At 31.5% G+C, this 26,122-nt stretch overlaps 2 protein-coding genes across 2 annotated transcripts in view; one reads left to right on the forward strand and one right to left on the reverse strand.

Annotated features, from left to right (window-relative positions):
* The window catches only part of Gaba-b-r2 (gamma-aminobutyric acid type B receptor subunit 2), a 265,450-nt gene that overhangs the window by 203,940 nt on the left and 35,388 nt on the right, over positions 1-26,122 (forward strand). The window contains exons 5-7 of the mRNA XM_074244232.1: positions 1,612-1,779; positions 21,894-22,069; positions 22,245-22,422. Coding sequence (XP_074100333.1) covers positions 1,612-1,779; positions 21,894-22,069; positions 22,245-22,422 — 522 coding nt within the window. The remainder of the gene's footprint in view (positions 1-1,611; positions 1,780-21,893; positions 22,070-22,244; positions 22,423-26,122) is intronic.
* LOC141528279 (uncharacterized) lies at positions 23,918-25,215 on the reverse strand. Its single transcript, XM_074244243.1, has 2 exons — positions 24,409-25,215; positions 23,918-24,036 (listed from the first exon to the last, which is right to left on the reverse strand). The coding sequence occupies exon 1, from the start codon at positions 25,153-25,155 to the stop codon at positions 24,478-24,480; it is 678 nt and encodes a 225-aa protein (XP_074100344.1). The 5' UTR covers positions 25,156-25,215; the 3' UTR covers positions 23,918-24,036; positions 24,409-24,477.

Raw genomic sequence — 26,122 nt, forward strand, 5'->3', positions numbered from 1 at the left:
CCAGATACTGTAACTTGTCCTGATGTAATTTTTTTCAAAAAGAGTATGTTTCAAGTTATGTCAGAAAATAATTTCTGTTAGAATGGCATAATAAATATGAAAATTTTTTTCGAGGTATTTTGTACTTTTTCAATTCAAGTCACTCAGAAGTATTTAATTAATTCCGTGAATCAAAATGTTTTTTTCTAAACTGTTCTTAATTTTTACAACTTCTTTAACTCGAATATAAAAAAGGAAACTTCAAAATTTTATTTATTCATGAATCGTCTGGATAGTTTATTACCAGATTGACGGTTTCGTTGATCTTTCGAATGTCGTCACTTTTAATTATTTCTACCACAAATCATACTTTTCAATCTTCTGGATGAAAACAATACGTTTTTGTTAAATATTTTTTTTTCAATTTCTAATTTTATAAAGGAAGCTTATTTGATTGAATCAATAGTACAATCTGTCTTTCTTGTATTCTTTGATAAATATTACACGAAAATACCCACTTGAGCTTACAAAGACGGCCGTAAAATTTTGCATGAGCTTTGCAGTGAGAATTCTGACAACAGGGCGTGAGAAGTGCATCAAAAAAATGCATCTCATCAAAAGGATTCGGATTAAAAAATACAAAAAAAAAATAACCAATGGCATTTATATACTGAGTTTAAATTTTGAATTACTGTGCTGGAGTACCTCTTTGACCTTGATCTATCAATTTCTACAGATTCTTTTTCAATTTCAAACAATCTCGGGTCAAAAAATTTGATCTGTTTTAGGATAAATGAAAATTTTTAACATTTTTCATTTAATTTAACTTTATTATTTGTACTCATTTTATGTAAGAGTTTCAACTGTTTTAGCCCTACTATTTCCAAATTATAGCAATTCGAGACCATTTTTTATAGTACAATAAAATTGTTTTCGATTGTTTCTAGACCAAAATCAAACAAGAGAGCACATGAAAATATCATGAATTAATTTATTTTTTCAAACAAATACGACATATGATAATTTTTAATAATACTGAAAAAAAAGTATCTTTCTACTCAATACTTTGTCCAAACACTTGATATGTGGAAAATAAATTCGACTCATCTTTAAATAGAATTCGTAGAAAACATGAAAAATTAATTTTCTATAAAAAGTTCGTCGCACTTGGAGCTAGACAAATTCCTTTCTTTATAAGACCAGTAATTTCTTTAACTGAAACTTTCAATGTTCATTTCATATTTTTGTTTTTCACATCAATTATTATTCATTTTTGTCAGAAAGCTACGGGAATGTTATAATAATTGTCCATTAAAAGTTACAATGAATATTAGGTTATGAGCTCAAACAATCACATGGATAAAAGGTACATGCCAATCTGATGGAATTTGAAATCTGTGCAAGTCAAAACAATACTCTAATTAAATTTCAAGTCTAGATCTAAAAATGCAGATCTCTAAAGCACTCAGCGAAGCGGGCGAGTAACAGCTAGTTAATTATATAAGTAAAATCCTTCTTGGAGTGAATTTCACTTTGGAAGGATTAAATAAACTAAAAATCGTCTACTCCGCAAATTTTTTTCAGTATAAAATATACCACTTCTAAAAGAATGTTATTGATTGTTTGTTACAGTTAAGTTATGCTGACACCCATCCAATGTTCACGAGTGACAACTTTCCGAATTTCTTCAGAATAGTGCCATCTGAAAACGCTTTCAATGCACCGAGAGTGGCATTATTGAACCACTTTAACTGGACGAGAGTCGGAACAATTTACCAAAACGAGCCTCGATATGCACTTGTAAGATATTTTTTATGTATACGTATACAATGTATTAGGGTGGGTCAAAAAAATCGAATAATTTATTTTTGACTTTATACTCTGAAAAATAGGTTCGTAGACACCTAAATAGAATTCTCTCCAAGTATAAGCTCTTAATTATAACGGGAAGGTCCTCCGCTTTGCGGGTTTCTATTTTTTTCGAATAATCAGATAAAAAAATTTATATCTCGCTTCCAACTGCTTGGAAAAATATTCCGTGGCATAGATTTTGTGAGAAATTGAATGCTTTACAAAAAAGGTCTCTTATGACTTTTTCAAAAACTCAACCGATTAAAAGATATTCATAGTTGAAGTTTGGCTATTTTAAGGAAAATATTCGTTTTTATTATGAATTTTATAAGTCGATGAAAAAAATTATTTCGGATTGCGGAACTCATGATTTTGTAGGAAATTTACTGCTCTACAAAAATGGTCTCTTATGATTTTTTGATTAAGTGAAGCCGTTACGAGATATTCATCGTCAAACATTAACGAATATCAATATTTCCAGTTTTTGATCAATAATTCGATAAATTTTAATTTAAACTATGAGTTTCAGGAAAATTTACATAAATTTGAGTTTCGATCGATAAAGAAATGTTATAAACAATTTTTTTAATATTGTTTTCAGTCTTGAGCTTGTTTGATTGCATTAAAACAAGAAATTAGAGCATTTTTTTCGACATATAGCCAATGATTAGTTTAATTTGAAGTGAATGACATATTTCTTTGTCAATTTTAATATGAAAAGTATTGAATCAAGTGAGAAACAACCAGTATTTAACTTTTTTATAGATAAATTTTTTATTGAATTATCAATTGCAATATAATTGTCTATATTTTTAACATAACAGTACGCTATTACTATAAATAATTTCTTTTATTACAATTTGGGAATGTTTTTGATGTTCTTTGACAACTTGCAATAAGTACTGGAATTGTTCTTCATTTTTGTCAAGCATTGATTATATTCACTGACTAATGCAACAGCTCGCTCTGCTGAATCATTGACAACTTTTAGTTGTTGAAAGTATTCTTTATTTTCGAGATAACTCTCATTAGTAGGCCATAATTCAACATCGATATCAAGAAAGTCATACGGTAGATCGAAGATTTTGAAAAGATTTAATGACTTTTTAGACACAAAGTCACTCAGAGTTCTCTGCGCCAATGAATTCAAATCTTTTTAGCAATTACAAATCTTTTAGCTTTAGAATCTGTACCTTCACGAGTATTAACAGCTTCAACAATACTTTTTTACTTCTAATGGAACGCCATCGTCAAACAGTGATAAAATGGCAAGTTCATCGCTCAAATACCATAAGTGCGAAATCATTTTTTCACACGTAGCTGAAGAAATCAAAGGATTGATATGTTTGTACTCCAATAAATTTTTCATAAACTGCAAGTCATGATAAGCAGCAGTTGTTGCAGAAGTTGATGAAAACCAAGCTTTTAAATACAATGTGACTATAAAAATACAGAAATGACGAAGACCATGCAATTCTTTCTGAGAGAGTTTGAATTCATCTCTGAATAGATACATTTTCAAACTATAAATGGCCTTAGCCATCCATCTAGCATGATGAACAGCACCAGGACGTTTGAAAGAAATCTTTTCTTGAGGCATTTCTCCAAGGAAAATCAATGATAATTCCAATAATTCTTTATCTAACTTATTATAACATTTCTTTATCGATCGAAACTCAAATTTATGTAAATTTTCCTGAAACTCATAGTTTAAATTAAAATTTATCGAATTATTGATCAAAAACTGGAAATATTGATATTCGTTAATGTTTGACGATGAATATCTCGTAACGGCTTCACTTAATCAAAAAATCATAAGAGACCATTTTTGTAGAGCAGTAAATTTCCTACAAAATCATGAGTTCCGCAATCCGAAATAATTTTTTTCATCGACTTATAAAATTCATAATAAAAACGAATATTTTCCTTAAAATAGCCAAACTTCAACTATGAATATCTTTTAATCGGTTGAGTTTTTGAAAAAGTCATAAGAGACCTTTTTTGTAAAGCATTCAATTTCTCACAAAATCTATGCCACGGAATATTTTTCCAAGCAGTTGGAAGCGAGATATAAATTTTTTTATCTGATTATTCGAAAAAAATAGAAACCCGCAAAGCGGAGGACCTTCCCGTTATAATTAAGAGCTTATACTTGGAGAGAATTCTTTTTAGGTGTCTACGAACCTATTTTTCAGAGTATAAAGTCAAAAATAAATTATTCGATTTTTTTGACCCACCCTAATATATGTGACATATGCTAGAATATAATATGGTTTAAGCTAAAGCCGAAGCTCTTGTTGATGCTCTGACTATCCTGAAAAGTGTAGAGAATACCATGAGTAATCTACCTACAGCATATTCACATGCGCATAATACCAACATCCAACTTCTAACGTACATAGCATATAATAACACTGAATGAATTTTTTGAGTACATTAAATATTATATTTTATACGTTATTCTACATTATTTAGTTATTTTGTTGTATGGAAGCATCAGTGAAAAATTTTTCCTCTTCCTCTTAGATTATTGGGTTTACACTTGAGAGTATTCAGAGATGGAATATTCGTGGAAATTCTTTCCAATTTTTCAAGATGAATGTTTTACATATATTTAAGTATTGCTGTCTACAATCCATACGACATACATACATACATTATATATGTCTGATGCAAAAAAATTCGGCTGACAAAAAAGGTGCTGTAATGAAAACGCTGCACTTTTTCCTATATTTCTTACTTTTTTTTTAACATTCGCCACCTTCCCCCCCCTTAAAAGCATTTATATATTATTTTATATTATACATGCCGTAAAACTGTGGTTTTAATTCATGAATATTAATTATGCCATTTACGAAATGTTATTTTGGTGTAGTAATGAAAGTTATGGTAATTTGTTTCATTAAACTTTAGGTACAGCTAAAATTATTAAATAACTTTTAAACAATTTTCGTTCTTGAAAAAAAATTTTTTTTATAAATTTCATTGGTTAGTTAAAATTTCGTAGCACACTCACAATTATTTTTCTAGTTTTTTGATCCAAGTACGTGCTGGTGCATACATTAAGCACTACTCGTGTTTTTTTTTTCCGAAGCGTGTAACTCTTTAGTTATAAGTTACAGTTATAAGATACAAGATATATATGCAGGAATATTGTCGTTGGTAGTATGTCACTCACCACTACACCCTTCATAAGTTAATACAGCCCACTGTTTCTAGGTCACAGACTTTAATTAAACTCAATAGTCAATCTTGAACGCGGGTAAATATTATGTTTCGTGTGACTGGGGGCTCGAGAACTTGCTATTTTAATTTAATATTGAACATAAATTTTGTTTCTCAAGTGGAAATGTAATTCTTGGTTTAAAATTTTGTTATATTTATGTAAAAGGTAAAACTGAATCGAATAATTAAAATTTTTCCTACACGCAGAAAAAAATTTTGTTAAGATAACCGAAGATTTGTTGAGGGAACGAATGAATTTGTTAACATAGGGATAACAAATCATATGTTAAAATAACAAGTTATTGATATGCAGCAGAATTATAAACAGCATAAACAGCCAAATTATTCCATTAAAATAACAAAGAGATTTTGTTGGAGTAATAAAGACAATTTGTTGAAGTAATAAAAAGAATTTGTAAGCATAACAATGAGAATTTTTGGAATCACAAATAAATTTGTTACAGTAAATTTTGTAAGAAAACATTTAAAAAGCAACAAATTAGTTTTGTTATTGCAACAAAATCATTTTGTTAATGCAACTTGGAACATTTTATTAATGCAACTAATGGATTTGTTGCTATAACAACACTCACTTGTTACCACAACATATTTTTCAGTTATCCCGTCTTTTGTTACTTCAATAAAATCGTTTCTGTGTGTGTACAAAATACTTATTTTTAATGACATAAAGTTGGGCTTCTTGCGGGTTAATAGTCTTGCAAACACGATAACTTTTGCAAAATCCTATTTTTTAAACCATTTTTTTTTTTCAATCCTTTCATATGGTCAGCCTGGAAAACCCTTTCGAAAATCCTAGATCAACATTGTTTTGTTTGGTAATCATTAAGATATTTCAGCTGGAAGTTACAATCAAAGTTCCACTCTTCGATCGGCAATGCTGTTGATTTTTAAAATAGAAATTTTTTAACGCGTAAATATTGCTGCGATTGAAATTGAGCTATTGCACTTTTGACTACTGTTAAAAATCACCACAAGGTGACATGGTAGTCTTATGCTAACAGAGTGTATAATTCTTTCAAGTAATAGCAGTATATTCAAAATACTATTTATTGTGTTCTTAGACACATGAATATGTGTCTAAGTAGTTTTAATAGTTATACAAACTCTTTCATACGTTTTATACTGCGTGGTATAATTTAGCATCTTTTTATTTTCAAGCGATCTTTATTAATGCTCAATATACTGATTGACTATAACTCACTAATTGTAAACAGCGCTTTACGCGCAGGCGCTGGAAAAAAACACGGTGGAGTTATCGTGGGTATAATCAAAATTTTTAACAAGTTTAATTCAAATTATAAGGTATATTTTTTCGAATTATATCCAGTGTAATCTTACGCGGCATAACCAGAAAAATTACTTGGTCAAATCGGAGATTACACTGAGTATAATACAAAAATTATTTTGTATAATCTGGAGTATATTTGATATTATCTGAAATTTTTTTTGACCATAGATATCACTGAGTATAACATGCGAGGATATGCAGTGTCATTTTGTTATTTCCGTGTAGAAGTTATAAATGTAAATTTTATACCATACAGTCGCATTGGAGTCGTCATTACTATGGCCAGGAAGTTGGTGTTTATTCTTTATTCAAATTTGAGGTTAAACATATGAATGCTCATTTAAACAACTGTGAAAGTCCTGGCCCTATAGTCATTGCAATATAATTATTTACCCGCCAATCATAAATATATACATTATACATTAATTTAATAATTGACCATGCATAGATAATATATTTAAAACAAATAAATGTACCTTAAATTAATATTAATGATGAATATATTTGAATGTACGAATATGCGGATGTTGCGAATAATTTTTCATCATTTGAATTCATGCATGATCGTTATTATTAATACATAAATTTGTGATTTTTCAACTAACTAAAAATTCAATACTGAATAATCATTAGTTTCAGTCACGCTCGCCAGGTGGCTTGAAATACATTTCTTCTCACAGTCAGTCCAGTATTCTGGATGCTTGTTCCCATTTATCTTATTCTTTTAAAACGTCTACTTTACTGAACAAAAATAACTCACGCGTGAAGAAAAAAATTTACCTCACGCGATACGTTTCGATTTATTAAAGCTCGGTATTGAACTCACTCTTTTAAATAAATAATTTCGGTAATAAATTTTATCTCAAATTCCGATATCTCTCGGAATATTATCAGAGATGTGAAATAAAATTTATCGGACTAGACATATTATAGTGACAATGACATACCGCGCAATAGTGATAGAAAAATTCAATATTTAAAAAAGTAAATTACGTAATACTAAAAAATATATTAAATTTGGAAGATAGAAATGTCGGAAGCTGTCATGCGATGCGAGTACTGATAAGTGAAGTTACGAGAAGTACTTTAGATGCAATCGACATCTATTTCAATAAAGAATAAAAACCTATATGCCGCGGAAGTAAAGTATACTCAAAAATTGAATGTCAAGTAAATGTTAAAAAAAAAAAAGGTAAGGAGAGATGAGACTTGTTTGAGGGAGTAAAAAAAGTCATGTGATTGGTTGCTGTTTTATATCGTTGTCTTATGTCAAACCTTGTAGTTTCTGGTTTGGCAGAACTCGTAAACCGGCGGAAATCCGTCTGAGCATGAAGCTGTCTTATATAACCAAAGGAATAATGGTTATAGATGAAAGATGAACAAGTCTTGTAGTAGAATCAGACTCGTTAGCCAAACTTGGAACTCAGTAGTAGCTTCAAATAATACAGCATTGTAAGGTACAAACAGTACCCGGCATTTACAACCGGACGTCTTCTGCTCCAACATTTCCCATTTCGCATTCTTGCTAGACATATAACTTTTCAGATAAAATACTTTCTTTACTCCAACCACACGGCTGTTATTAAATTTTTTTGTTTCTCATTTTACTTATACAATTAATTTTACTTTCAATGCATTGATAAAAGAATTTACTATAACTGTTGATAAATTTATTCATTTGAAATAATTTCTCCATTTATTAAAAATCAATAAATGTTTTTCAACACTTAATAAAATTTTTCTATAAGAAAAGTTACTGATCTAATGCAATTATTATATATTTAAGTTAAAGTCTTATTAAAGTGATTCATTTTGAATGGCTATTTTTTCTTCAATTATACAGCAAATTATTCTTCTTTATGCTAAAAAAATTTCCTTAAAAATTTCAGTCCTTATTTTTAATTCGATATATATATTTTTTTATTTTATAATTTTTCTATTTAAAATACATAAAATTTAGAATATTTTTAAATTTCCTAAGGGTTATTTGTTAAAATGTAACTAATTGCAAAATAAAAAATTTTATTAATGCATTATTAAGCGAATCATCTAATGCTAAAAAATAATTCATTGACACTTGATAAAGTTGATTAAATATCAACGAATTCTTTAATCTGTATATCTTTATGGATAATTTTACTTTCAACGTCAAAAAAAGTTTTGTCCAATTTAACGACAACTTTCTTCAGTCGACTTTAGCCGAGGAATAAAAAATAAATTCAAAAATAAATTTAAATTCCAGCAATTTGCGCTCTTTGACTCAAAGCTTATAGCAATCAGCTTTATGAGCGCCAGCATTTATTTCAAAAATTTCCAACACTTGACTTCTTATGCCCCGGCTTCCAATCGGGCTCAAAAGAATGCTTTGATATTGCTTCCGCTTTAATAAAAACCGCTTTTTAAATTGTGCTCCAGGGACGTGGAAAGTTACCGAACAGTAGGGCAATTTCGTGCAGATAGCTCTTGTAAAAAGATTCATTACAACGATACTATTTGCTCCATTTATACAAAGCGCGATATTATTAATCGATATACCCTCTGTTATCGGCTATTTAAAAGCCTACCGTGAAAAATTTAAGCCCAAATTATTAGATTCTTAACTCTTGAAATAGATTCCTTCGTTTATTTTTGTCGAACATATAACATCACCATATTATATATCACATTACGTTTTACCTTTAATTGTGTGAGTATGGATGTCCTAATTTCGGCACACTCCTAATTTAGGTGCGCAGCTGAATCGAACTTGCGAGCGGTGGTTTCGGACGGTATGTTACCTGGACCAACGCAGTGGTCATGTTTAGGTTAGAACCGAATTCTGCAAATTAATACCTTTCACCCTTGTACCCACAGTTCTGGTCTCTAACTATAAGCTAGTCAGTAACTAGTTGGCTACTGTTACACCCAGGTGAGTTAATGAATATTTCCCGAAACCAATCAAGAATTTCAATAAATCAATTTTGTACGTCCGCATCTACATACTTCAATTTTTTTTGCTCATCTCTATGCTAAATTAGTTCTACAACTTTATAATTAATTTCACTGATCCTAACATTGAAAATTCAATTCAATAACACACACAATGATAATTTATATAATTAAAAGAACGAGAAAAATTTGATCTCCAACTTATTTCTACAAAAGATTGGAAAATTCAAAAGTGCACGCCTCATAACGCTCATTTATTTTTTAAGAAAAAATAATTTCTTTAATTTTTTACAGAGGATTTTCGAATTTTTTTTTTTTTTTTTTTATTTTTGGCGTTAATTTTTCTTGTCGTATGCGCACGCAGTCTAAGAAAATCTAGTAATATGATTGTTTGATCACATTTTAACTTAATTAAATGGCGCGATAGTTTTTACGTGAGACAAATAAGAAAAGCTCATATGTTTTTGCACGTGTATCATAGTGAATTTAAGTGAAAATTCATTTAAAAATAAACTACATAATCTACGTGACGGATACAAAAGACGGCATCAGTAACTAATCTAGAACTAATAAAAATAGCCCGACCTCGATGAATAAATTTTTTTGGGAGTTATCATTAGCACATACAAAATCAGTCTACAGAAATCAGGACGTCCACGTAAATTTTTTTTTTAAAACGTTTTTTTTTTTTTTTTCAAAATAGCAACAAAAATGATTTTGAGAAAGAATAATATGGTTTACTTTATGAGTTTCTCGCGTTATGAGGCGTACAATAAAATTGATTTTTTTATTTAATCGAATTTATTATCATTGGAACGATCTTGACTCCAATTTATGCTTTCTTAATATTCCAAGTGGTTTTTAGTGATAGTTAATTTTTTATGATAACTTTTCGAAGTTGTTGTAAGTAGATTTTAATTTCGCGCTAGATAAATTTTGTACGTTTCTTTATTTTCTTTTTTGTAAAATAAAAACTGTTTTATCAAATTGAATACAAAAATTTGTGTTGATAATTTTTTTTACAAACTTAGTATTAATTCATCACAACTCGGATGTAACGATAAAGTAACACATCTCTGTGTTGAAAGTAAGACAGCTTTGTAATAAAGTAACATTTAAAAAGTATTACTTGAATATTGAATATTATTTTAGTGTCTTGAAAACACAAGCGATTATGTAGAATCAACACACTAAAATGTTAAATAATCTATAGAAAATTTTTAATACTTTACAAAATGACGAAAAATTTTTTATTTAACGCGTGCCTTATACTTTATGATGGCTGTAATGCGAGCTCTAAATAACTGTTTATCGACCAGCGCTTATAAGGTGATGAAAGTAAAAGTAGATTCCGTTGTTTTCCACCAGCGTAACGTAATGGACAAAATGCGTGCTAATGGGTACAGTTAATACAGTTATGGCTACTTCAGTTCAATTTGTTTACAGTTTTTAGAACTTTGTGCGTTAGCACTGTGTCAATAAACAACCTAAGACTTTGCTTCGCTGACTATCATAAATCACACAAAACAGGGAATTGTTGAATCAAATATAATTCATAGTAGAATACTTAAGATAGTCATTATCGGACAAGAGCTACAAGTGACCCTACAGCTCGTACTAAAAACACTGCCCCTTGTCACATAACTACTACCTTAGTGTTCTGACTATGAAATATATTATTACTGTGTAGGGAAGTAGAAGGCAAAGTAGGCCCTTTAAGGAAAATGATGATAATTTCATTAATTTCCTTTAAATTGTAGAATATGCTAGGAAAAATCATGTGATCATCTTATGTTTACCACCATACAGTACTCATCGACTTCAGCCTCTTGACGTAATTGTTATGCATCCAGCTTCGATGACTTACTCCGAAGAAGTAAAGAAGTGACTCAGAGAGCACCTAGGTTGTATTGTAACCGCTAATGATATCCCACAAATCTACAATGCATCTTTCAAATCTGCAGCCAATCCGGAAACAATAAAGAATGGATTCAAAAAAACTGGAATATGGCTTTTCAATAGATCAGTCTATGGTGATAATGATTTTGTAGCAACTGGTGCTATGAGCCCTGAAAAATTCATCGAGTGTTTCTACTACCACTACCACCATGAATACTACGACTACTATTGATGATGATGATGATGATGATAAAGATGGTAATAATAGCACCAATCTCAGTATTAGTAGTAATGACGATTTAGAAAATGATGACGATATCCCTAATTCAGAAAGATGATTTGAAATGATTACCTTCATGTTAATTGTATATCTATTTTAGGGTGTCCGTTATTTCCATTTGGTTATTTTTAAAAAGTTCTAAATTCCCATGTTATTTAATTAGAAAATGTAACTCGATTTAGGCACAGTTTAATTTGATAATTAAGAGCTTATTTGTGTAAGATATTTTTATTTAGGTCAAGAACTAAAAATCTAGGGGGCGACAGCGAAAAAAAAATCAACTTGGTAAACAACGAACACTCTAATCTATATAGTATTAAATCAGATTCTTTTAAATTATTTCAAATCATTTTAAATTAGATTTCTTTATCAAGGATTAAGGATGCTAATGGTGATGATGATAATGTTGATGGACCCGAATTGCAGTGTCAGTCGTAAAATGAATTTAATTTCTGCCTTGACGGATCATATGAGACAAAGCGATTCTGAAGTCTAAGCTTCATTATGAAGAAGTCTAAGCGTCATTATGAAAAGATTGCCGCTCAGTCTTTAAAAACTACTGCTTATGAGTAGAAGCGACAATTTTTTCGCGAAGCTCTAACTAATGGTGATACTTCTTCTACAGATGTAGAACTAGAAAATAAAAGAAAGATCGATAGTTTCAAAATTTCGCCGTAAAGTATAATTCCTTCTACGCAACATCAAACTAGTAAACATAGAACAAAATAAAATAAAACTGCAATTTCAACCGGTTACCATACAGCAAACTCTTATAAATAAAAAAAAGAAACTAAAAAATGTCTGAAAAAAAAAACTACCGAGAGGACAACAATCAAAGGGAAGGGGAAAGGAAAAAGGAAATCAAAACAATCGGTAGATGATATGGCTTATATTTTTTGTGGCAAATTATACTTAGAATTTTTAAAGGCATGAATTCAATGGAGCCAATGGATTCAATGTGGCGAATGAAAAAATTGGGCTCATGATTAATGTACCGTTGTTCACAACAAAGTTGTGCGAAGCTACACGTGTGATATTTGCAAATAACTATAAATCAATTGTATTTTAATAATATAACAAATCATTTCAATCGTCTGCTGCAATATAACTTATACCGTGATTTTATTATCTTTAACTTACTTAATAAATTATATTCAATAAACAGTTTTGTAGTCTACTTTATTGTTTATTACATAAAAAATTTCGAAATGCTTACTAGCCGTCCGAATTTGATGATGTATAGAAAATTTTGAGGGGCCCACTTCGCCTTCATATTTTTTGAAGTTATGAAAATCTGAAGAGGCCCACTTTGCCCTCTCCTCCCCTAAAAGTCAATTCAGTTACATTATTACTATTTTAAAGGAGTTTTAAATAGTTTTTTGATTCTGTAAATTTTTTCCGTCACCATTTATCCGTGAAATAATTAGTAATTATTATTTACTTCCGAACTATTATTTACTTATTGTGATTAAAAATATCGAAAAATTATTAAGCAAAATTTTTCTATTTATAAATTGTAATTCTTGACAGTTACATAAAGAATGCAGGTTACTAGCAGTAATTAATTTAATTTTGTTTGAGAAATCAAGACATTAACAATAGAATTTCCGGTTGATGCAAAGAAAGAGAATATAGAAGGTTCGATATCGATATAAAAGAACAGTACACGGCAAAATGCATCAGAAAACGTAAGCGAATAGAGTCCTTTGGCACATGAAATGAAACTGTATCTTGATATGACACCTTGTGCATATCAGAATAAGCCGTCTTTGATGTAGGAATTCAAAATGGAAATTAGATCGCTTTGTCACTTGTGTTCATTGTTATTTTATACTTATGCAAAGCTGTCAAATAAGAATTGCTAGGAATTCCGGAATAGTTTAAATTCCAGTTTTGATGGGAACATTTGAAAGTAAAATTGTTGTGCGTGGGGAAGCATGACATTTTTTGCACCCGAAAAAAGTTCAGATCAAATTAACTTTTCTTGATACTAAAAATTTTTTATTTTCATCGATTGTTTATTGCACCCCTCATAAGCGAAGCGTTTACTGTCGACATTTCAAAAAAAGCAGTTTTCTAGATACTGAAATTGATTTTTTGTTATTTTTATCGCACTTACAGGTTAATATGAATACACTTATATATCAAGTCAAATAATTTGCCAGGCACATAAAATATATTTCAATAACAATTTTTTTGTTTAACATAGTAAATAATAACATTAAACATCATCCTTTCTGGACGTCCGTGTATGGATGGGTGTATGTGGCAGGGAAATTGGTTGAACAAATGATCGTATTGAAATAATTTCTTTTTTTTTATTATCTAAAGTAACACACAACGGACTTTCTCAATTAAAATGAGCATTAAATTCACTATCGTTAAATTATTATTTATAAAAAACTAACTTATGACTTTGGATTTTTTTGTACATCTATCTATACATTTTATTATAGTATTTTTTTCCTCACCTTAGAGTTATGGTGCCACTGAACCATAGCAGAGTTTTCTGTTTTTTATTATTTTGCTTTTGATATTTTATTTTAATCAATTTAATTGTGAAAAATGAGAGATTGTGAGGCGTACACTTCTGGATTTCCCAAAATTTTTCTACACTGAAAAAACAGTAGGAGTCTCCCACTTATAAATTTCAGTGATATTGCAATACTTAGTATTTTGAATATACAATATTTTCAAGTGCTAATACTGAAACTCGTGTAAATCATACACTTAAACCGACTTTGAGCGCCATCGCAAAACTCATAACCACAATACAGTCAAATAAGTATTGCTTTAGATTAAAGAAATGACAATCAACCAATTAATTTAAAAATTAATAAATAATTATAATATCAGTCACAGAATATTGACATGGTACATGTGACAAGGTATATTAATATTAATATAATTAGTTTTTAAAACCTTCTAAAATTAACAAACGTCTGACAATGTTTTGATCCAATTAAAAAAATTACTTACATTAAACCAAATTTTTTTAAGAATCTTACTCGAAATTTTTTACCTTTTTCAAATGTTTATTTTATTTTATAGTAATTTTGTACTAATGAAAAACTCATAAGAGTTGTCAAATGTTTGCTTATTAAAATTTTTAAAAAATAAAATTAACAATATCTAAGTTGTTCCTGGCGACTCAAATATGTTATTTTTATTTTTATTTTTTATTAATTTATTTAATTTTATTTATTAAAAAATAATGATTAAAACACTATGTTAGGATGTTGGAATTATTGTAATAAAGGTTAACCTCGGTTAACAATGTGTTTAAATTTTACAATATTATAATGACAACTATATAAATGTTTTTTTTTAATGCTCTTAAAAACGATGTTTAGGTTAAAGGTATAAACACGGTATATAAACAAGGAAAAAAGAAGCGAAGTACGCACTGAGTCTTACGCGGGAACTTTTTTTTACTATACTCTCTGGACTTGCAATAGTATCGTATGGAAAATATAAGTCACTAAACAGAGTATTAAACAGAGTATTGCGACAATACTTGAACTTTTTTATATTATATTCTTAACAATAATATTCGACAATATTTATTATTTGAGTTTTTACTTGTATACCATTTCTGGCTTTTACAAGGCTGATTGTCTCAGCGTCTCCACATATAGTCTCTCTCTATTATCAACATATTCCAATATATTCTCCACTTTTTTATTATCAACATATTCCAATATATTCTCCACTTTTTATTATCAACATATCTTCTGCTCTCACTTTCAAATTCCTGCACATATCTTTCATTATTCTCCATGCGACTGTGGACCAACTTGTGCTTTCTGTACTGCATTTACCCTATTCCTCACCCCTTTCGATCGGTTGTTGGAATAGTGGCGATGGGGAAACCACAGAGAAAACCCATGCCAGTACAGTTCGGCTACCGGAGCGACCCCCGACGGTTGGTGTTGGAACTATTCCAACAACCGTCGGGGCTCGAACCCTCGCCTCACGGCATGATGTGCGACCGAACTAACGGGATAATGACTTAGTCCGCTCGGCCATCATGCCGCTAATATTCGACAGTTCGCTTTGAGCATTCAACGCAGCAACATCGTGTGTTATATCTCCTGTGTTAAAGTCCTGCTCCCAGCGAAAATAATTGAATTGATTGTTTGATTTTAGTGATTGTGTGGTGCTATTTATGATATAATCATAATAATTGCCAAATATAAACATTAACGATTTTTATTCAGTAAATGAAATTAGTGTTGATCTAAGGACCGCGTGCCACGGCACGCCCGTTAGGGGAATGGAAAGAAACAAAAATACACGGTTAAGCCGTCCATCTGACATTCTTTCATTGCCAGAACTTAAAAAACAAGCGAAAAATCTAAACAGATTAACGAACACATCAAATTTCGATTTTTTATTTGATAAAGATAAAAAGAAATTTACACCTAACCTTAAAGCTGGCAGATCCCGCTCGAGTTCAAGAGAATCATCCATAGATGGCGACTCTCTCATGGAAACTAGCGATACTCAAGAGGTAACTAACGACGGATTCATATATCCAAAATTAAAAAGGCCAAGAAGATCCATAAAACCTATCGATAATGCAGACTTCAGTAATCCCAACAGATTCGAGCCTTTGAAATCAACAGAGGGCGACACTGGGGACAGTAATAGCTCCAAAATAAATAAACATAATAGTAAACAAGACAATAATTCTAGTAATCCAAAAAATACGAATATTCACCAAAACAAAACTCAACATCAAACTTCACAGTCACAAACTACGTTACCATTTCCAAGACCTAACGCCTTCAAACCAAAATCTCGTCCTCCACCGATTCATGTGTACAATGTTAATATCAAAACCATGTCAGCCATCATCACGAGTGCGAGTATCGGTGAAGACGAATTTTGGGTCAGAAAAAATAAAGAATATTTAAATATATCTTCCCCTACAATAGAAGTATATAATAAAATTAAAACAATTCTTGATCAAAACAACCTTAAATATTATACATACACACCTCGAGAGAACAAAACCACAACCCTAGTTTTAAAAGGAGTCTCAGCTGATTACTCTGAAGAGGACGTCAAGAACAACATTAACAATCGAAATTTAGCTGGCATCCAAATAATGAGTGTAACCAAAATCGCTTATGACAAAGAAGATCCTACCAAAATCTTTTTCCTCGTCCAATTATCCGCAGAGAACAAAACTGTGGCCCTCACCAGGTTAAAATACCTACTCAGTCAACCTATCAAGTGGGAGAGACTTAAAAGAAAAGAGGTATTTCAATGTAGGCGCTGTCAAAGAATTGGACACGCTAGCAAAAATTGCACTCTCGATTTCAGATGCGTGAAATGCAGCGGAAATCATGGGCCAATCAAGGAAGGAGCTGTGTGTCCGGTATCCACAGATAAAAAATTACTAAAGTTTGCAAATTATGGTAGCAATGAACACCCGGCATCCTATGCAAAATGCCCGTACCTCACATTAGCTTACAAAGTAAAATATGATGCCAAGACTATAAACATAGCCATTAAGAAAGCCAAGATCAATAAAATAGATCGTTCTATCAACCCTAATCTATCATTCGCCAACGCGGCTAACAGTGACATAGAGAACTTCCCGCCACTCCAAACACCGAGACAATCAAGGATTGCGTGCTTCAGCAAACCAAAACTAAATACTGCTAGTATTTCGAATGATACCCACTCTAATAATACACAAAATTTCTCTCATATCGAAGAAATTTTAACCAACTTCCAGAACAGCATGATTGCGGTTTTGAAAACGCACCTTGACAAAATTAATAATCACGTACAGGAGAACTCAAGGAAGATTGAGGTTCTATATTCACAATTTGACGAATAAAAATGGATTTACACACCATAAATAGTAATAACAACTCACAGTCTCAGTCATCAGACTCCGTAAATTTAATTAACTTCTGTGCAATCAACGTCAACTCCCTTGGTGCGAATAAGCGCAGATTTGATTTATATAAATTTGTTGTCAAGAATAATATTGATGTCACTCTAATCTCAGAAACCAAACTAAACAACAAACATAAACTCAGTTTTGATAATCACACACTCATAAGAACAGATAGGCCAAACTCCAAGAATGGAGGAGGTACTGCAATCCTCATCAATAATCGTATTAACTTCACAATAATTACACATCCAAACTCACATAACAACAAAATTTTAGAGTACACTGTAATCAAAATTCACACACAGTCGGACAACACATTCTTAATTATCAGTGTTTATGCCACTTACAACAATAAAAATACCTTCATCGAAGAACTCACAAATCTATTTCAAGATTTCAGTTTAAATGACCCTAAAACCTTTTATGTCATCGCAGGCGACCTAAACGCTCGACACACCTTATGGGGCGATCACAAAAACAGTTACAGAGGAGTCCAATTAAATAACTGGTTAAACAATAATTCAGATGCACTAAAACTGTCGTTTTATCCTGCAATTAATCCAACTTATTCAAGCTCAGGGTCATACCTGGATTATGGATTGTTGGACTCCAGACTGGTGGTGCTGGATGCAATAAACAATAAACTTCGAACAGCACCGTATGACAGTGACCACAACGCCATAATTTTTACAATAGATTCCAATACTTTCACCAATGGTCTCATCCCACCAGCCATATCCGCAGACAGATACAATTATAGATGTGCAAATTGGAAAAAATTCACACAGCATCTACAAGACAGATACACTTCTCAGATCCCTTTTGATAGAAACCTATCCGTGGATGAAATCAATGAGCATATTGTTAATTTAGAAAATAAAATTCTGGAATCAATTGATGCGGTCATCCCAATTGCAGAACCTAGGAAAAATAAAGGATGTATGAGATTCGTGAACAACAAAATCAAAAAACTACATAATTATAAGTCTAAACTGCATACGGCGCTCTATAAAGTTGACCGACAAGACAAAAAATTATTTACACAACTTAAAACACTAATAAAATTCACTAATAACCTGCTTGCGCAAGAATTCAAGCGCACTGAAACATCATATTGGGAGGCAAAAGCGAAAAGTATAAACGTTCGCGACCCCACAAAATTTTTTCCTAAAATCAATTCATATTTTAGATATAAAGTACCACCTCGGATTGACGAATTACTTATAAACAAAGACAATAATCTTATCACTCCAGAAATCATTGGAACCGAGTCTTGCACTGTCATAAATGATAAACTTCTCATCACAAACCCTATAACGAAACTTAATATCATTGGAAAGTATTTCGAGTCGATCAACTCTCCGCACTATACTAATCTAGGCAGCGAGACAAAATGCTTAGCAGATGCTGCTGCTAACAGCATCAAGATACAATTACAACACAACCGAGCGAACTTCATGACGCATACACAATTTTCAAATATCAACCGTGCTTACTATCCTACACAAGACGAAAACAAGCCCAAATATTTCCACTCTTATTTAGTTGTAGAAATACTTTTGAAAAAAGCTAAGAACAAAACATCTAGCGGACTCGACAAAATTCCAATGATTGCACTCAAACATCTGCCTACTGAAATGATAAGAGATTACTCCATAATCTTTAATAACTGTTTGAACCATTCTTATTATCCAGAAAGATAGAAAAAGGCTAAAGTAATTCCTATCAGGAAAAAAGACAAAAACAACACAGAGCCATCAGGATACCGCCCAATAAGTCTCACTAGTAATGTTAGCAAAATATTCGAAAAACTAATAAAAATCAACATCTTGGAACACGCTGACAAGAATAAAATTATTCCAGATAACCAATACGGGTTCAAGCAGTATCACTCTACGGTTTACGCTGTACATAAGTTTGCCTCAGACGTGAATAAATATCTATTAAATGGAAGGCTCATAGGAGCAGTACTGTTGGACTTGGAGAAAGCATTTGACTCCGTTTGGTTAAATGGTTTGATTTACCTGTTAACTACTCTCGACTTCCCGAGAGAAATGATTCTATTAACCTGTGATATGCTTCACGGCAAATCATTTGTTGTCTGGAACGGAGTTACCCTATCTACGCTCACATTCTGGGTTCTTGAAGGAATGCAACAAGGCACTGTAACAGCACCGGTGCTTTTTAATATCTACAATAGTAAAATTCTCAATATGTTTGAACTCAACTTAGGTAATCAGACACACTCCGGAGCTTACGCAGATGATCTTGTGGTCTACGTAGCTGATAGTAAAGTACACATTATCCAAGATAAACTGGAGAAGCTGGTTAACGAAATTTATAAGTATTACAAATTGTGGAACCTAAAAATAAACACCAATAAAAGTGAAGTAATACTATTCCGCAAAACTGTTAACGAGATTACTCCATCGGTAAAACCACTATTGAAAATTTTTCGGATTACCATAACAGATGAAGATAATGGGACAGTATCCGAAATTCCAAGAAAAGATGTCGTCAAATACCTAGGAATCAATTTTGATCACCTACTAAGAATGAATCATCACCACGCAATTCAGCTCACAAAAGCTAAAATGGCTTTCAGAGCTAATGCCCGAATATTTTATAACAGACACATGGAATCTAAAGCTAAAATCATATGCTACCAACTACTCGTTCGGCCAATAATGTCATATGCTGCCCCAATATTGTGGAACACAGGCCCTTCGGTGATGGAACATTATAGAGAGTTCGAAAGAAAATGCCTCAGAGTCTGTCTGAGCATCTACAGATCTCCTGAATCTGACTTTAAAAAACGTATCAGCAACGATACTCTCTATAATAATGCAGGGATACCGAGGTTTGACATATTCACGTTAAAGCTGACTAGAAACTACTTCAGCACTTTGTACAGTATTGACAACAACATATTGAAGATTCTCAAAATTGACAATCACCACATGGAGAATAGAATGGTTCGAAGTAATTACTCAGCACCCGAGTTATTCACTAACTTGGATCGAAAAGGCTGTATACAGGATAAGAACAACGTTCCCATCATATACCATATACAAAGACACTGCGCCAAAAAAGCCATATGGACTGACATAGATAATATACCTGAAAATAAATGGGTATATTCAAAATCATTATCAAAGACTGATCAAGAAAACCTTGACAGACTTTCTGACAAATATTGGTGGCTTCAAGGTGATACCAAGCACCTTGATGAGATTCGTCGCAGAGCCAGATTAAAATTTCAAAGAAGGATGCAACACCAAAACCACCGATAGCTGCTGTGAACAAGCTGATCATTTCACTGTGTGCAATTTTAGCATTATTTTATCTATATAACTGTATATATGTACATATTCCTTAATAACCCTCCTTTCCTAACCCATTTTCCTCCCTCTTCCCCCTCCCCTACCAGCCTCTCAGGCCCAATACTGTTTTGATGGTTTTTATAAAATTTTTTTTTAAACTTTTTTTTTCCATCACATATTTACTTACTTAAATAATAGTCACTGTATAACAGGAATTTTCAAGTTTATAATATTTTTAATACAACTGTTTTTTAGAGAGACACTTCATTTGAAGACTACTAAAATATTTAAATAAAAAATTAGTGAGTAAGTTTTATAAGGTATTTGTTACTTAATTATGTAAAAAGATTAATAATCAAAATAAATAACCTTTTTCAAACCGCTAATATTCGACAATAATATATGCTTCATAAATTTTTACAAAACTATTTTTTATAAAAACATTTTTTTCCACATATTTTATATTTAAAAAATGACTCAACACTTTTCACCGTCAACAGCAATTTTTTGATGCAACTTTGGCGCGCTCTATTCTTTAATCATGTAGATGGATGAAAAAATTTTTAGTATAATAATTATTGTAAATTTAATGCTCTTCAATTTTCGATGACATTTTCTGTCAATATAATTTAATTTGAGTTATTTCGGAAAAATAATCAAAACTTCTCTGAGTCTAGAGAAAAATAAGTAAATTCTGTCCGGAAAGTACTTCTCGATAGACTAGCAACCTTTAGAGAACAGACCAAGCTTTTGTAATTTCTAAAATTTGTCATTGTTTTCAGTTAGAATCATTTAAAAATATACATTATTCTTTGATCAAAGTTATGTTGTTTGACATTTTGACAGGAATTTCTTTAGTTATTCCGTAAATAGAAAAATAAAAAAAAAATGAGAAATATTCTGTAAAAATGTGCAGTTAAACCGTGAAACGAAATTAAAACGAAACACTATAGACTATCAATTAGCATAGTGTTGACACTTCTAACATAGATTCAAATAGAATAGTCTTAAAAGTGAGTTGGGAAGCGCGTTTGCTCAGAGCCTTTGTAAATACCTGGGGCAGTGTAGATAAACATCTGTACATTCAAACAGGCAGTAGTCACAAAATAGTGAAAACAATCAACAAACTAAAACAATTCTACTGAAAATTAATCCTTAATTTATCTATTGTAATTTAAACAGGCACACAACAGACTGGTTGCTGATCTTGACGATAATAATCTGGTAGTTCTGGAAACCCAGAGCTTCGCCACGGAAGTGAGTACCGCACTGGAAAAGCTAAAGCATGCAGACGTTAGAATAATACTCGGAAACTTTAATGAAGTTTGGGCCAGGAGGATATTTTGCGAAGCTTACAAGTACGTTTGTACATAACATTAATAATTTAATAGTATTACTGTTACATTTTGTCGTTTATAAGTTGTATTATAAATATGTTGTTATTTATATGTTGCTGTGATATAATTTATACCTTAACAAAAGCTTTGAACGCTGTATTTCATTATTAATTCTTATTATTAATGTTTTGTTCAGATTTCACATGTTTGGGAGGAAATATCAATGGATTATAATGGGCACTTTCGCTGAAGAATGGTGGTTGAAGCCCGACGGTGGTTGTGCACCATCAGAGCTCGCTGAAGCACTACATAGCGCTATTCTGACTGATTTATTGCCATTGTCAACAGATCGACAAATCACTGTTTCGGGAATTGTAAGTTTTCGTATATTATTTTATGTATTGAGAGCGGAATACAAATTTTTTTTTTTTGAGATTTTTTTTGTTTTTAACATACCCGGGGGGATGTATATTAAAGACGTAGGCCCATCCCAAGAGAAATTCTGATCTTTAGGATACCCTCAAAGTCTTTGAAAGGTTGAAAAATATATATATAGATATATATATATATATATATATATATATATATATATATATATATATATATATATATATATATATATATATATATATATATATATATATATATATAATAAACGAATTCAGAGTTTTTGCATCTTTTCTCACACTGGAAATTTTTTTTCGACTTTTTATCATTCTCTCCTATAACTATAAGTAATGTATACTAAAGACTCCGGCTCATTTCAAGGAGAACTCTGCCATTCGGGATACTCCAAAAGCCCTCAAAGATTAAAAAATGGTGTAATCATAGTTTTTGTATTGTTTTTTAAATAAAAAAAATCTTTTGACTATTTATTATTTTTTCCACACTTACAAGAAAGTACTCGGAAAATTAAAGCTCATAAAAAAAATTCAGTCTTTCAAGTTTCTTCCTAGGCCATTTTTTCTTGCGCTGGAAATTTTTTTTATCATTTTTTCCTTGCAATAAGTAATGTATATTAACAATTTAGGCCTATTTTAAGTAGAGCTTTGCTCTTTAGAATGCCATCAAAGCTCTTGAATGATTGAAAAATGGTAAAATTCATAGATTTCCAATTTTCTCTTTGAATTGACTCGCGATTGGTTTACCGCAAGTATATATAAATTACGTATAAAATTAAATTTATATTTTATACCAATTAAATGAGTTACTCAAATAAATTGTGAATAAAACGTTTAGTTCACAATTTATAAAATGCAAGACTAAAAATAGATGTTGCATTAAGTAAAAACCAATGAGGTTTAAATTTAACTTTAATTTATTTAAAGTACAAACAAAAAAATGCGACTGTGCGCTACAAGTGTTTGAGAATAACTCACTTAGAGAAAATACAAAAATTGTTAAGAGTAGAGTAAGAACTAGGCGTTACAATTACAAGCAGGAAATATTAGGAGTAGGAATATTTGGTGACAAATAGTCGACCAGGAAATAATTTGGAGGCGGGATAATTGCAAGCTATGCAGTTTGGAAAAATAAGCAGGAAAGGGAATACGGGTACTAAGATTTTACCTGGATGGGCGATAGGTCTACAAAAGATTTCTAAACTTAGTGAGCAATAAAAAGATTAAAAAATACAAAATTTCCCAAAAAGTAAAATAAACCCAGAGTAATAAAACCCAAATATTAAGTTTATGAGTATAAGCAGCTAAAAAAAAAACTATTTAAGAAATATCCCAAAAAATTACCATTAAGGGGGATAGCCACTGTGACGCTGGAAAAAATAGGCAATTTTCGGGAATTTTTTTTACTAGGATAATAAAGGAATTTGGGGATCGGGTTTTTTTTGTTTTATAAAGTATATGTTGAGGATAATTCTCCTAAATTTTTATTCAAAAATATTTTGTTATCACAAAGTTATAAACATTTTTGTAGAGCACCAAAAAAATTTCCCCCTCCATTGCCGGTACTGTAACTCAAAAACGGATTATCTGAAACAAAAAAACCAAACGGCATTTTAATCTATAGGAATGTCGCTATCGTCGCACGTAGGGGATTTTGAAAATTTTGATTTGAGAAAAAATGGCGCCATATTGAAAATTTTTCGTCTTTTTCCTCATTTTTTGGACTCAAACAGCCTTAAAAAATCTTAAAAATTAAAATTTTCAAAATCCCCTACGTGCGACGATAGCCACTAAGTAGACGAATACGGGGAAACAAAAAAATTGAGAATCGGTTCATATTTACGAAAGTTACAGTACCGGAAAGTTTGAAAAAAGTCGTTTTGAGAAAAACGCGAGTAAAGTTTTAAGAAGATTCTCGCAACTTTAAAATCTAGTCTTTCACAAAATATTCATACTCACATCAAACTATCAAGTCCTGGGCCATATGAGGGTTCTTCCTCCTTATCTTTAGTATTGACCTTGACTTTTTTATTTTTTACTGGCCGTTTCCATGCGGCTTTCAGCAGCTTTAACCCGAGTAGCGTCGCGCTCAGCGCAGTATGAGTAGAGTGTTGGTCCTACTTTAACATCGAGATTCTCTAATATCTTCAGAGTTGCTAGAGCCCCATCATTGAATGTAATTGTTGAAATATATAAAGCTATTTCAACACTAAGGGAATAAGAAGAATTTGTTTTTGGGGCGAGCTGCCACACTAATGCATTGAAGCTTTCATTATTATTTTGTGTAAACCCACCGACACATCGTTCCAATAACTCTGGATTCGATAGATCTTCATAAATCGGTATTAAAGCTTCCGCAATATCTGCAGGAAGAGGTGGTTTTTCAACTAATGAGTCCAAAGTATTTGTTGCCACAGCTTTTTGAAATTGACACCACGAATTTGCACCTTCAGGACAAAGAAAATGCTGCGGATCTTCGGGTGATGAAAACTTGTGATAAAATGTTTGCCAAATAGCATTATACATCTCATCAACATCATTAGAATGACGTCTGATTGCTAAACCATAATACTTTGTAAATTCATTAATTGCTTTGTCCGTTAATCGACCTTTCCCACCTAAACTTTTCTGTGTATTTTCTTCTTTTCCTGTTTTTGTCTTCTTGTTAGTTCGTTGCTTCTTCAAAGCCCTTAGTCGACTGCCCATTCGTTTTTGCACGTGATTAATACATTCCTTTTTTTTATCTTCACCATGTCCCCATACGGTTTAGCATCACAAATATTTTTATACGTTTTAGTGTCACCATCACCTATATAGTTTACATACTTAACGTTATGTAATAACTCTGATCGCATAAACATCTCTTTTATTCCATCTACCTCCATTTGTCCAGAAGAATTTTCATGGTTTATTGGACAGTCTAGAGCATGGTCTTGCATAAATTGATCGTATTCAGCTGTTCCTTTTTTGAGCTCATTAGCGCACACATCTTACAATAACTGGATTTCATACTTACATCTACGATTTTGCCAGTGAAGTAACCAATTAGAGAAGATATACCAAATGAAGATTTAAACCCTCTTTTCTTCCAACTACCGTCACCGGAGACAGAAATTCCAGGAATGTCATTGGATTTTAAATGCTTGCAGGTTTCTTGGATTTCTTCTTTAGCAGCTTTTTTCAACACTAAATCACAACAGTTTCTAGCTGCATTTCTGATTTGTGTGACCAGACGATCGTAAAAGCTATGGAACATTGGTCGTGGTAAATCCATGAAAGCACAAAATCTTTCAGCTCCAGATAACCCAATACCAATTATCCGCATTGCAAAGATGAAACGGCGATTAATTTCATACGCATTCTTGATGAGTGGACATGAATTTATCAAAACTGGATCACATTTTTGCAATTCACAACTAGTTTAAAACCTAATCCTCGAATACTTGTCTCAGTAAAGGTTACATCACCACCACACTTTTTACACGATACACAGCCACTTAGTAAATTAAATATCGAAAAAAATTTATAATTTTGTAGCTAATACTCGAATCAATTGTACAATCAGATTTTTGTGATAATTTCCTCTTGGAAGCACTATCACGTCGTTGAGAGCCAGTATTTTTTCAGTTTCATATCTGTTGAGCGGTCGATTAAATTTTTTCCTGTCGTTTGG

Source organism: Cotesia typhae, unplaced genomic scaffold (genome assembly GCF_013202065.1).
Source record: "Cotesia typhae breed Kobodo isofemale line unplaced genomic scaffold, CoteBio_Ctyphae contig_43, whole genome shotgun sequence".
NCBI classification, from domain to species: Eukaryota; Metazoa; Arthropoda; class Insecta; order Hymenoptera; family Braconidae; genus Cotesia; species Cotesia typhae.